Consider the following 14469-nt stretch of genomic DNA (forward strand, 5'->3'; position numbering starts at 1 on the left):
GAATCTCCATGACACACAGGGACGTTGTAATAAACTGAGAGTCAAGGCTCCTTACTGCCTCAATTAAGCATCACTCGGTGCTAACTAAGTGTACTGACCTCCTTCAGATAATGTTTAGAAAAGTTCAAGCCTGCAGAGCATGTATCAAAATGATGATATGGTACTGCAATTCTACCACTTCTTGCCTTTCAAAAACAGTAAACTTCACACAGCGCAGCGATTTGCTCAGTGCTGATGTTTGCAAAGCCGAGCTCTTTCAGTTAGTCTGACAGCTTCACACATGCAAGCGTCTCCAAGGAAAAAGGTGGTGATTGTTTGGGACTGTTCAGAGAAGTCCTTCTCATTGCTAACGCTGGTTTCAGTTTCACTAATTAGGCATTTTTCACAAAATCCAAAATTCTGATTTATGCAGTCCATTGCCTATCGCTTCTTTAAGGATATCATTTAAATGTATTGTGAGATAGTGAGACGGTGAGCATTGAACACAATGGCAAACTTGTCAGCAAGACACAGGCCGGTGCCAACCAAACTTGAGTTAAAGCAAATTCTAAATTTCAGCTTAATATTAAATTCAAGATTACTGTCAAGGCAAATAAGGAATTTATTATTTTAACAACCTGCTCCATAGAGGCAAAACTATATACTTTGGGTCTGAGCCTTTCAAAAACTACAAGCCCTACAATAGCCGTTTTATAGACTCCTTAAAGATTTGGAGCGATAGTCATTCCAATTTTAGACGTTTAAAACTAATTGGAGAAAGCAACAGAGTTAAACTTATTATCCACAATACTTGAATGAAAATCCTTTGCAGTCTGTGACTGCCTGGAGTCACCCATGGGCATCACAAAATACTGCGTTGCCTCCCTTGAGATGCTCTGTCTGGCTTTTACCTTCAGCCACTGCTTGTGTTCGCATGTTTTTGCATTCAGTTATGTCTTCAGTGAATAAAATGCATTCTCAATTGAGGTCAGTTGAGGACTTGGCCATTTGAGAACATTCTCAAATTCTTTTTTAGGCCTTTGTTGTTTAATTTTAAAAGCAAACATTGTAGTTTTGGCGACTCCTAAAGGTTCTATCGTCTCGCTGTTAGGTTTCTCGTGCATCCACAACACTTCAGATCACATATCAAGGGTTCCTGTCAAATACTACCAATGCAAATTCAATACTTGGAATGAACTCCATACCTTTTATCGCCTTTAATTTTTCAAGTAACACTCAGGAAACAGCAGAACCTGGCTGTCAGCTCTCAAAAGTAAGAGCATATTTTTGTTAAAACCCTTAAAATTAAATTAAAGGTGAAAGTCTAGCTTCATTCCCATCCTGATTGCTTCATTTCAAATCTTTTGTGCTGAGCAGAGACAAAATTACACAAAGTGCCACCGTCCAAATATTTATGGTACCGACTGTAGATGGGAGATGAGTCAGAGCAATGAATAATTCTTTTTTCTTAGTGTGCGCAAATTGCTTCTTATCATTGTGGTAGTGCATAAAAATGTTTTCTTTCAAAAGGCACACTGTAGTGAGTCACAGTTATCTTTGCTTTCACTAATAATGGGCATGTAGGCTACGCTGACGTGGCAGTGACTGACTAATGCGACAAACTCTTACTGACCAGTGAAATTCAAATATTTGCATTAAAGCACTATGATGGAAATGTGAATTCCCCTTTTAAGGTTCTTTTATGGCTCTTTATCAGTCACCTCGCAGCAAATTCATGAGTTTTATCCACCACATACTCATTAATTAATCTGTAATCCGAAACGGCCTTTCAGTCAGACAGTATTGTCCATCTGCTGCGGCCTCTTGAATGTTTTTGTTACGCCACTACACTGTGATGTGACAGTTTGAGTCAGAGCTGACTGAGGAGAGCGTGGCTGACAGCTGAAGCACAGCTCAGCCTCTCCAAAGACGCTGATTTCCTGCTTCATATCTGCTCAAATGCCCCCACCCAACCAACTAACCAACACAACACGACGACGCCACACAACTCATGTAGGGGGGGAAACAGATTCCTGTTGGCATGGCAACCGTGTGGGATTGTGTTTAATTTGTCTTGATAGGTAACGCTAACAACGCCACGGCGTAAAATTGCTCAAGAGCAAAACGCATTTGAATCTCGCGAGCAGCAGTCATTTGCTGTAGAGCCGTGTTTCCTTTTATTTGTATTTTCGGTGTCAGGAGATACAAGTGTGTTCAAATATTGAATAAGCTCTGGCAGCATCCTGTGTACAAGCTTTTTGTTTAAAGAGAAAAAAAAATGTTTCTGAGCAAACTGTGATTTATTTTCAGAATCACTCTAAAACATCAGGGGTAGAAACAATCCCCCTGAAGTCTCCTGATGTCTACCTATTTGTCATGGACACTGCGCCTTTGACCACGTCTGTGCTGACTGGACTGCCAATGATTATGAGAAAAAAAAAGAAACAGAAAAATTATGCAAGTCTCCCATCGTGCTTGTCAGCAGTTCTTCTTGGCTGAAGGCGAGCTCAGCAAGCTGCCCTTTGAGCTAAATCCATTCCATTCATACTTAATTTTCAAGTTTCCGCCCGCGCAAATAAATAGCTGTATCGCTCCCACAGATATATCTACAAAGGCACAGAGCTGTGGCTCTTTCTAATTTTGGATCGCACACTAAAGTGGCTCTCCTAATTTTCCACCTCTTTTGTCTAAATAGCAATCGCTCCTGTAAAGTCAGGAATCTGTGTTTAAGCACGATGTTTATGCTGTGATTTGGTGGCCACCCCAGGTCAAACGCCGCTGTTGTGTTTTGCCCAGCAGGCTGTTTTGCAGCTTGGTGGTTCCATCAAGCTGGGCTGTGCATCAAGGAGCAGGCAGGAGGAGGCTGGAGGGAGGGAGGTGGACGAGCAAGGAACAGCTTGAAATAGGAGGTGACTGCTGACATTCACCTAACTGCCCTCTATAAGGAAGAGAATAAAAGAATAAGCAGGGGGAAGGCTAGAATGAGAGATGGAGGGGAGCGTGTGATTATGGTTACTAAGACTACAGCATGCTGCCCTGTTAAAAAAGGGAGGGGCTTGGAGGAAGGTCAGGCAGCTGAGGTACAACCAGCTAAATCAACTCTGAAGTGTGAGGTCCCTGGTGGCATTGGGGTTGAGGAAATGTAGCTGTTTAGGTTGCTCAGGAGGAACATAGATTGTTGCTGAGAATGGGACCTTACGCACGCCATGGCTTATGGCGCACACACACACCCCGGGCTGTAAATCACTTTGATACACCACATAAAAAGGGATAACAGATGTAGGAAGAGATGCAGAGACAAGTATACGAGATAAGGTTTCTTTTTTGAATTTGTGCGATTTGAAAACATTTCCCCTGGGGATGATGGGTCACTCGGAATCTATGCTCACTGCATTCGAATAGCATGCCAGGGCCTGTGTTTAACACCACCTAGATCGTCACCTAGGCTGAAATCCTCCCTGACTCCATCCCTGATGTCTGTATCCTGTGACGTCTTGGAAACAGACTGCCAAGCTTGAGCTGCTCACAGAAAGGAAATGATGCAACATAAATTTCAAGGCAAAGATCCTCTGTCTATCTTGCTCTCCCTCCACACACACATGCATACACACCCTGCAGGGTGAAAATCAACACCTTTTCAAGAGTGAGTCAATGCAGAAACAAATAGCTAACAAAGCTGATGCTGCCGTGGTGTCTCGGACGTAAAAAGAACTGTGCTTAAGCACACAGCTGCTCTTTGGCACCCGTGTATATTTATTTTCTAGGATACAGAAGGAACCAGGACGATCAGGACAAAGCAGAATAAAAGGCTGGACAAACGCCACGGTTACTGTAATCAACATAATACTGGACAAGGAAGCTCTTGATTAACTCGATTAAGAAATTTGGCTATCTTCCTCCTCGGCATTGATTGGGCTGAACATCTGACTAAGCAGCTACCCATTAACTGTAAGGGCACTTTCCGTGCATCCACATTCATCTCTGGCAGGAAGCTTCCCTCCCCTTTAGGTTCAAAGTGCTGATCCTCTCACGCCAGGGAGGGTGAAGCGATTGAAAGCTGATTAAAAACAGACTGCATTCGGAAAGCAAGCCGCAAGCAAGATGCCGTCATTATGCCTATTATGAAGGGGTATCATCAGCAGCCTTGTCATTAGCATCATTCTCCATCAGGGATGAATCAATGTGCGGGGTCAGTCATTTTGCTTCTTCCGAGAAATCTGTTCATGGCGCGCAAATTCTGTTAATAACCCAAGGTGCTGGCTTCATTTGAAAGAACATTTTCTGTTCTAATCACTTCTTCACAACAACAACAACAAAGATGTCAGCTTGTTTAATCGCTGCTTCACACTCTGATGAAGGTCCCTGACTAGAGAATTATCACTTTTCTGAATAAAATCACAGCTCAGATAATGTCAGCAGAAAGCCTTTTCTTTTTAAACACGCGTTTGCTTAACTTTCCAAGCACGCCACACTTCCCTCCGCTGTATTTGTGCATGGCATGTGGAATTCATGAGCTGATGCAGATATATCAGTTGCACAGAGTTAAGTGTGTGTGGCCACACATGCTGACAGTGGCACTTTGGAAGCCTTTTTTTCTGATTAAACTTGCTCTTTGGCAGCCTAAGTGCTGCCTGTCCTGTCCTAAATGCAGTCACTCACTGGTCCACACACCCTTGAGCAACATTTCTGTCCACCAGGATGTCAAGTTACTAAATCGTGAGCTTTGCCAAAGTTCCCGAAGCTGTAATCATGCCGCTCTTGTGGGGCTGCTGGATCTTGATTGTAGCTCAGACTTTCTTGGACAGTATGGGCTACTTAGTTATTTGGTCAGAATATAAAATGATCTGCTTCAGGTCATAACAAATCAGAGGGAGTGTGGATCTTGAATGCAACTCTGGTGGGGATTTTTTATTTTACAGGCAGGTTTACATTACAGTTTGGATTTACTTCTGCTTAAAGATGGCGAGAGTCTTCACTTCGGCATTCCCAAGCTGTGCCCCCCCCCCCCCCCCCCCCCAAAAAAAAAAAAAAGAAATCTTGCCAGGGATGTTTTTTGTGTTCTTTGGTGTTTACAGTTGCTAAAAAGAAGATAAAGTCAGACCGGTTGTCTCTTTAAATCAAGCTGCAGTGTTGATGTGCCCTCAAGCTGAAATGGTAAGAACCATTTCCACCTCTGCGGCAGGGAGCTTGACCAAATAGGCGCACTAGAGCGCTTCAAACGTGATTCTCATTCCCTTGGTCACTTTTGGTCTATGGTCGCCTCCACTCCCGGAGAGGAAAGGATTTTTTTTTCAGTTTTTTCTTCTTCTTTCTTTTTTTTAACAGAGTTTTTTTCCCACAGCGCATCACCGACACATTATTTAATTTTTATTTTCTTCTCTCTCTCTTTCTTTTTTGTTCCATCCGCAGAACTCAGTGGCAGTCGCCTCAATCCATTTACCGCTGGCTGGTACGCCTATCTCTTCCTCGCCGTTGCAATCTGTTGATAACTCCACTTGCAAGCTGCAGTTTATTGTGTTTCGCAATGGGAAACTCTTCCCTTGCACCGGCAATTCGTCAAATCTCGCAGACGACGGGAAGCGTAGGAGCGTTTCAACACCAGTTGCTTTCACCAAATTAGGTAAGAGGAAATCCATTTTTATCATCATGCCTGTGATGTCAACGCCGTGCTGTATTTGCCGACACGGACATGCTTTACACACGCACACACACGCGGACATAGCCGTAGTCCATCAGTTTGCTCTGCGCAACATGTTGACACACCGCTCCTGTGCGTATTCCCGGAATAAATGAAAGAACTCTGTTGCGGTTTCATTTACTCTGATTAAAGAGAGCAGCGCGTGCTTCAGATCACCCTGCACACTCCGCTGCTGCATCATGTCCGAAAACACACCATGTTTTAGCAAAAATATGATTATTTTTTGGTTCGATTTGAAATGAAAGTTAACTGCAACACTTCACACACCAGTCTATCACCTGCAGTCAGCTGTCTGACACTTGTCTAGCCTGTGTGCATGTGTGTGTGTGTATAGCGGCCGGGGGGGGGTTCGTCCTCTCATGCCCATGCTTTTTTTGTGTCACAGCACTTACAGACTTTCCACATGATTTCCTTTACTGAATGTGTTGCTTTCCTTGCAGATGGGTGCAGCCTCGGGAGCGCCGTGCACTCTGTTACTATTGCTCTGAGGCACTTCGCGCTGGGTGTAGACCCCACCGCAGCCTATTGGGATTTTGACCTGCTGGATGGACACGGTGGCTGGAGGGCAGAGGGCTGCCACATAACAGGCTCCGGGGGCAACACGACCACCATTCATTGCACCCACCATAATAACTTTGCTGTGCTAATGGTGAGTAGTCTCCTGTGTGGTACCGGTGTCATTCATTTTTCTTTTTTTTTTTTTTACCATGACCCCCCTCCCCCCAACCACTACATAAATGCTTCCTCCACTGCTTAAGGCCTGTTATGGATCAAATGCATCTGTTTTCACCGTGGAATAGGCTGGAGTCACGTGTTTTAAGAAGGGACCTTTAAACGCTTCCTTTTATTGTTGCTCCTCTTCAGCAGAGGGAAAAGGATTTGTCAAATGCGTTACGGGGATTTATTGGCTTTGGAGTATGCGCTATGCTAAAAAAAAAAAAAAGAAAAGAAAAAGAAAAAAAGAAAAGAAAAGAAAAAGAAAAAAGAAAAAAAGAAAAGAAAAATTCTCCCCCCCCCCCACCCCCCCACCCCGTATCCTGGAAAGTTGCGGGTGTTGTATAGTCTGCCACCTTTTTTCCAAAAAGCAGCACAGCAGCTGAAATAGAAGCGATGCTCAAGAGAAGGAGCGCCTTGTCAGGAGCTATTCGCCTCCGAGCGCAAGTGGTGTGCTAATTGGTTGCAACCATCGCAGAGAGAAAAAAAAGAAAGAAAAAAAAGAAAAGAAATGTTGGACTGCAAAGCGTAGGATCGTTCATCTGTGTCGCTCAAGTTGGTCTAGACGCCGACGAGATGCCTTCTTCCGACGACGTCCCTCTGTTCGAATTGATTTCATGAGGATAATACCAAAAGCGCAATGGCATCGCATCGCCCAGTCGCTCCATAGAGCTGCTGCGCCTGGTCCGCTTTTTTGGATGAAAAGAAATCCTCCGGATGTTTACCGAAGAGTGGCATTCGTTAGACTGGGAGGTCAGTCCTCGGCAGAGCATGAAAAGTGTTGTGCTTGAGATGTCGGTGCTTTTCCGAGTTGCTTCTTTTTTTGTCTTTCCTTTTATCTGCATATTTTATGAAGCCGCTGTTCAATTTGGTTGTTGTTCCGAGTGTGGAAATGAGCTGGATCGAGGATGGAGGAGAAAAAAGGAAGAAGAAGAAAAAACAGCCGCATAGGAATGGGGGGGAAAAGAGTGGGGCACGAGGGGAAAAGCGGCACATAAAAACGGCATGGGGTGGTGGTGGTGGAGAAGGGGTGGGGGTGTTGCTCGAGGGGGGGAGTGGGGTGTCTGTGGAGAACACTGAGCTGTTGTCAGATGGAGAGCAGATGTCAGATTGTCATTGCACATGTATTCTCTATCAAACGCGAGGCTTGGGCAGGCGCACCGTCAGTGGGCACCTTGTGACTGTCAGAATAAACGCTAGATCGGCATTTTTATTATTATTTCTATTTTTGCTCAAATTTCCCGGCTGCAGATGAATGATTTGAACTTCAAGACACGTATGATAAGTAGCAGGTAGTCATAGCAATGGTAGAAAGCCGTGACGGGAATGTCCACATCGTGGTCTAATGTGAGCTTTCGCGCCGGGGATTGCGCGTCTAATAATGCAGTCACCACACCCGCCTGCTCTCTGCAGTGCCCAAGAAAGAAGGACCTTTTATTTACGGACTTGTGACATCATTCTCCTGATGGTCTCATCTAAAATACTGTACTATTGCAACAGGGATATTTATAGCCCAGGGTGGCTTCTGCAAGTACTAAACCTGTTGCATAATCTTTTGCATGTCAATCTGAGGGGAATTGCCAATTACATCCCGACTGCAAGTTGACCATTTTTAATTTACAGTATTCACAAGGGGGGGGGGGCTCCATCGGTGAAACCACCGTTTGTGACTAATGCAGTAAAAGCACAGCGACCAGCTTAAGCTCAGCTCTTGCTTTTGGTGTTCTAAAGCAAAATCAGAGTAACAAGTTGAGCAGAGTTCCACATTTCAGCTGCTGTGGGTGAAGTTAAACAAGGTGACCGTGATGTGTTTTTTTATTCCCTGGGTGTCAAGTCATGGCTTAGCCATCATGCTGGTGTCTTGCATAGCTGTATCACCTCCCTTACATCTGACCCCGAAATGCTTTTATATCAACTGTCTGCAGTGTGCAGTTGAAGTGTCTGTCAGGGTTAGCAAAGAACATGCAGGGTGGGTGGATGTTGGACATTGAAATATCCCATTCCTGTTGATCTTGACTTTTTCTTTTCCATTGAGTTCTTACTGTGTCTGTGTGTGGAGATGATTAGTCTACAAATAGCATGGCAGCCTAATACAATTGTCCCTGGGCACTGATGTTTGGAATATAAAAAGCACTCTAATGAGAATCTTTTTGACTTGGCTCAGAAGGAATTACACGGTAGAGAATATCCTCCCCTGGCTTTGTGATCAGAATGCCAAAGACATGACTTTTGGACAGTGTGGAAAACCTCAACTGCAAGAGCCTCTGAGCTTTTGTTTGGGCAAATATTACACTCCTCCTTGCAATGGATTTTGAAAATTTGGTGTAGGTGTAACAAATGCCTTACTTTTTCTCTTTTTTTGACATTGGAAGGCAGGCGGCGCTGACCTGTTACATTCCAACTAGTGATACAAGTTGTTTCAGATGTGGGTCAGGTATAAAAAAGACAGTCTCCCTCTATTTTGGATTTTTTTTTTCTTTCTCTCTTTCCTGCACTGGGCTGAACATGAAGCTGTTACAATGCAGCCGTTACAGATTTCAGCACCGGGGACAGTTCCCATGCATTTCTCTGTCTCCCTCCTTCTGTCCCGCCTCCTCCTCTTGCACCCCCCCCCCTTCCCCTCCCCCATCTGCCTCCTGCAAGCCTGTGTCTATCTGACTGAAGGGAGGGCTGACTCACTCGTTTACAGCAATGCAGCCTCATCATCAGTCTTCATCACAGTGACAAGCCTCAACCCCACATTCCCAGCAACCTTTTAACCCCTTCTACCAGACACACCCCTCTTCTGTAACCACGCTGAGTATGGTGTGCTGTCTCGGAGGTAGCAGGATTCATTTATTTATGCATGTATTTCCTGAGGAGATAATGTCGATGAAGGAGTTCATGCATTTTACTGCTGCAGCGGTCCAGACTGTTTAATATGCAGGAGCAGACCTTTAGAACGAAAGAGAGACATGGTGTGGGTGGCTGGCTTTTGTAAGTATCCAATCATAACAAAGGGCCCAAGGCCGAGGTCCAATAAGGGAAGAGCTGTTTAGAGATATATCCCCATGCACTGTAAACAATATAACGAATATGTTAAGGGAAGTGGATTCCTATAGAGTGGTGGATCCTCTGTTTTATCCTCAAGCGAAACAGGAGACCTGTTGGTTAAACACGGCAGAGTCATACAGTGTAAGGGTAAGTTTGTAGTACTGTTTAGTGTTTGCAGATGATGGCTTTAATGAGAAGATGATGACAGATGAAAGAGTCATGGTAGGCTGATTGTTTAGATCCTTTAGTTACAATACAATCCACCAAGTGCAGAATTTAGCATTAAAGCCCAAACAGTATCGGTGGGTGATATTAACAGCTTTTTAAGAATGAGAAGCAAAAGAAATTGACCAATGAAAGATTTGACAGATTGGCCGTGTTGTAGGCAGATCATGGATCTGGATGGAAAGCCATCCAGCTTTAATGTCAGTTACTCATATTGCTAAAAAAAAAGTTTGATACATTGGCAGGTCAGAAGCAGAGAATCTGGGTACCAGGAATACCATGAACTAACATAATGAGATAAAAGTTCAAACTTAACCTAAGACACAGAGAACAACCGCTAACAAAATAAAACAGGAAAAAAGACAGAAGGGAACGGGAGAACCCAGACCAACTGGACAGATGAGATGCTAAAGGACAAAGTCATAGAAGCGAGACAAGAGTGGGACAGAACACGAAAGGCAACTGACTAAATACTGTTTAACCAAGATACACAAGAGACTGCTGGAAGATATAAATGATCTTGTATTGTGTAGGCAAAATCTACACAATACAAGCTATGTTACATAAAAAGGGAACAAAATTCAAACACAAGTGATTCTCAAATCCAAAAGGAATCACCATCCCACAAAAACTCAAAACCATGGGTCCAAGGCTGAGGCACCGTTAAACTGTTAATACATCACTGTGACAGCAGCCGACTGAGGGAAAGCAATTTTCAACTATTTTCTGTTATACAGAATTTGGCATTTTAGATCAGTGTTTCCCACAGTGGAGTAACAAAGGTCATGAGTTGCAAGGAACTGCTTTTACACACAGGGTTACGAGTAAACAGTAAAAGCCTAGAAACACTGCTTTAATCTCTGATGATGGCATGTTGCGTTAATGAACTTGTATTTTTAATTCACTAGCTGGGCCCACATCCTCATTTAAGTTTGACAGCGTTTTAGTAGGTAAAAGTGAATGCTTTGACATGAATTGAGCTGCGGTTTGGGGAAGACCTCGAAGAGGACTGGCGATGGCTCCCAGGCTTGGTAGATGCCCACGTACTAAATAGAAGTGAAGAAGTTGAAGAATGGAGAAGAAGAAGGGAGGGAGGGTGGGGCACGTAAACGAGAATCCCATTAGTGCGCACAAAGTGCGCTGAAATATTTTAAATATCCTTAGTCAGTGGTTGGCAGGTTAGCTGATCTCAGTGCCAGCCCATGTCACCAGCCTGTTTCAAGGTTTCAAGGTTCTTTATTTGTCACATGCATAGTTATACAAGTATAACACACAGTGAAATGTAGCCTGACACGCTCCTCGACATGTGCAAAAAAATTAGGGGGGGGGGGGGGGGGGGTGTAGATTGTATATATATATATATATATAGTATATACACTGGGTGAATGTGCAGTAGTAGCAGCAAGCAGGTGAATTCTGTACATTAATATGAATAGATATCTGACTATTTTACAGGATAGACAATATAAACATATTTAAATTTAAAGGAATTGAAATGTACATTGTGCCTTGGTTTAGAGTGTCTGGAAGAGTCCTGTCTCAGTCAATTATAGATGATGTGAGAGGGCGGGTGTGTGTGTTTAGGGCCCGGATGGCTTGGGGATAGAAGCTCCTCTTGAGTCTCTCTGTCCTTGCCCGGATGATGCGGAACCTTCTACCAGATTGCAGAAGTTGGAACAGTTTGTTGCCAGGATGGGACGGGTCCTTCAGTATCTGCGCTGCTCTAGTCCGGCATCTCCTGGTGTAGGTGTCCTGAAGCGGGGGGAGAGCAATCCTGCAGCAGCGTTCTGCTGTACGGATCACTCTCTGGAGAGCTTTTTGGTCCTTCACACAGCTGTTCCCGAACCACGATGTCATGTTCTGTGTGAGGATGCTCTCCACAGCACCTGTATAGAAAATCCTGAGGATCTTTGGAGAGACCCTGAACTTCCTCAGTTGTCGTAGGTGATACAGGCGCTGCCTAGCCTTTTTGGTCTGGACCTGAATGTGGGCAGCCCATGTCAGGTCTGAGGAGATGTGGACACCAAGATACTTGAAGGACTGCACCCTCTCCACTGGAGCTCCATTGATGATGATGGGCTTGTAGTCTCTGTGCTGACCCCTTCTGAAGTCCACCACCAGCTCCTTGGTCTTGCTGACGTTCAGCTGGAGGTGGTTGTCCTGGCACCACGATGCCAGATTCTTCACTTCATCCATGTAGCTCAGCTGATCTCCTTATACACATTCAAAATGGTAAAGCTGTTTTAGCATTAGCCTGCTTACAGTTTCTGCTGCATCTGCAGACTACTTTGCAACCCACCTCCATTCCAACTCCTTTAATGCTGTGTCTGAACTGTAATGGACCATAGACTGAGATTTATTGTGTCATTCTAGCCTGAGTACCTCCTGTTTTAGGACACTTGCATAGATACTTTCAAAATGACCAAACAAACCATGATTCACTTGGCTGCTCCGCCTCCACCTTGAACCAAACCAGCCAAGACAGGATCCCATCTAGATAAATTAACTCTCACAGGCTGAGCCTTCTGCAAGCCCGATACTGCTGTGACATTACTGCTGACATCTGGTGCTGACCACCAGGTCCTGTCTCCTATAGAGAGGAAGAAAATATCTGTAGGGCACAATGTCCCTAAGAATCCATCCATTCATTGTCTTATCCTTATCCTAGGTGGAATAATCCGGCTGCATTTCTCAAATATTAGATCAGATCATTGCATCAGCTTTGATTCATAAGATTCATTCAGAAATGTGTACTGCCACCTGGATCACGATCGTTGTCTCTTAAAGGAAATAAAGGATGAAGTTAAAAGGAGGGAATAGGAGCGATACATTCAGAAATCCTTCTGCCCTTCTGCTTCATCTTAAAGATGCCAACTGGCTGTGTTCTAGAAAACATCATCAAAAGGGAGTTGTTTATTCAAATTCAATCCACATTTGATGTTTTCGTCTTTGGCAATAATGGCTAATGCACACAGAGTGTAAGTTGTGCTGGATACGTGTTGCTAATTGAAAATAACCTCCCGGCAACTTTCAGATCCTCTGTAGTTCAGAAACACTGTTTTCTTGTTCTCAGTCTGTTTTGTTTTTTTGTTTTTTTCCAGCAGCACATAAGTTATGTGTCCTCATTAGTCCTTTGTCCACATCTGTGCTCAAGGCAGACATAATGAGACAACAAGCCAGCTTTCATTGTTCGCCCACAAGCGAGACCCAGCTCCTGCTTCCCTCGACTTTATCCTCACACCCTGGACTTTTCTATCTCCGAGACGTGTTCATGCTAAAGGAACTTTGCTGTGTGTGTTTTAGGTGATGAAGGGATTTACAGTGGTAACGATGATGACCTGTTTAGATATGCAACCATGTCTCACAGCACTATGTTGATATTTTCTGTTGATAGGCATTGTTGTGGGAGGGGAAGAGGGATGATAGGCTATGATATCTACAGAGGGAAAGGGTGGCGATGCCTTGTGATGGTGTGTTAGATGACAGTGGATTGAAAAAAAGGTTTGTTTTGAGAAAACAGGCCACTTGACAATATACACTTTTTAATACGTACAATAGCCATGAACTAAATATCTCAAGTGCCTTAACTGTGGTTTTCAATTAGGCTATGTTGACATTCTTGTTGGGAGTTAAAGGAGAAGAAAAACACTTTTCTGGTCAGACACAGCTAAAATGTGGTTATCAAGTATTTAAGCTTAAATGATATACAATGTGTTAATTTGTGTCCTTAAGGTCCCTTTCATAACTGGCACTAATTTGTTAACTAACTTGTTTCCTTGGTGATCTGATCACAAGCAGACTCCTCTAAGTACCAATGCGCCAATGACACACAGAGGACACGCTGAGCTCAGACCACATTCGGAGGAAGTTTGGGCAACATATGGCCAATTCTTCTAGCAGTTTGCATGCGAATGAGTCCTTGACCACACAAAAGGATCACCCACTCAACTGATGTGCTTCTTGCTGTGGAAAAACAACAACACGTTTTGTTGATCGCTATAACAGGTTCAGTACGGACAACTATTATTAGTCATTTGTTTTACATGAATCTCATGGCCGATTGCGCAGCTAAAAATTAAGCCCTGTTAATCATGGTTTGTGTTGACTCGTGATAACTCCAGGTGACAGGACATGAAGCCTGCTGAGCTGTGCCTGTAGTGCTGTTGTTGTCCTGCACATTGGGATTTGGGGTCGGCAAAAGAAAATAATGCATTTGCTATTTAACAGGATAAGATCTCATCACAATTGGCCACTTGAGACACATACGGAGACCGACATACACTATATTGCCAAAGTATTTGCTCGTCTGCCTTCACAGACATATAAACTGAAGTGACATGCCATTCTTAATCCGTAGGGTTTAATATGATGTTGGCCCACCCTTTCCAGTTATAACAGCTTTAACTCTTCTGGGAAGGCTTTCCACAAGATTTAGGAGCGTGTTTATAGGATTTTTTTTACCATTCTTCCAGAAGTGTATTTGTGAGGTCAGACAGTGATGTTGGACGAAAAGGCCACCGTCTCCGCTCTAATTCATCAAGCATTAAGGGTTCTTTTCACTGGAACTAAGGGGCCTGAAAAACAAACCCATGCAATAACCCCCTTCCACCAAACTTTACATTTGGCACAGTGTACTCAGACAAGTACCGTTTTCCTAGCAACCGCCAAACTCAGACTTATCCATTGGATGCAGCCGCTTGGACATGGAAACCCATTCCATGAAACTCTCCATGCACTGTTCTTGAGCTAATCTGAAGGCCACATCAAGTTTGAAGGTCTGTGGCAATTGATTCTGCAGAAAGTTGGCGACATCTGCACGC

General features: G+C 43.9%; 1 protein-coding gene across 1 annotated transcript in view; it reads left to right on the plus strand.

Annotated features, from left to right (window-relative positions):
- Positions 1-14469, plus strand: part of adgra1b (adhesion G protein-coupled receptor A1b) — a 185808-nt gene that overhangs the window by 119862 nt on the left and 51477 nt on the right. Inside the window, exons 13-14 of the mRNA XM_026189076.2 lie at positions 5389-5599; positions 6118-6326. Of these exons, the coding sequence (XP_026044861.2) occupies positions 5389-5599; positions 6118-6326 (420 nt within the window). The remainder of the gene's footprint in view (positions 1-5388; positions 5600-6117; positions 6327-14469) is intronic.

The sequence above is a fragment of the Astatotilapia calliptera genome, chromosome 13 (assembly GCF_964374335.1).
Source record: "Astatotilapia calliptera chromosome 13, fAstCal68.1, whole genome shotgun sequence".
In the NCBI taxonomy this organism is placed as follows: domain Eukaryota; kingdom Metazoa; phylum Chordata; class Actinopteri; order Cichliformes; family Cichlidae; genus Astatotilapia; species Astatotilapia calliptera.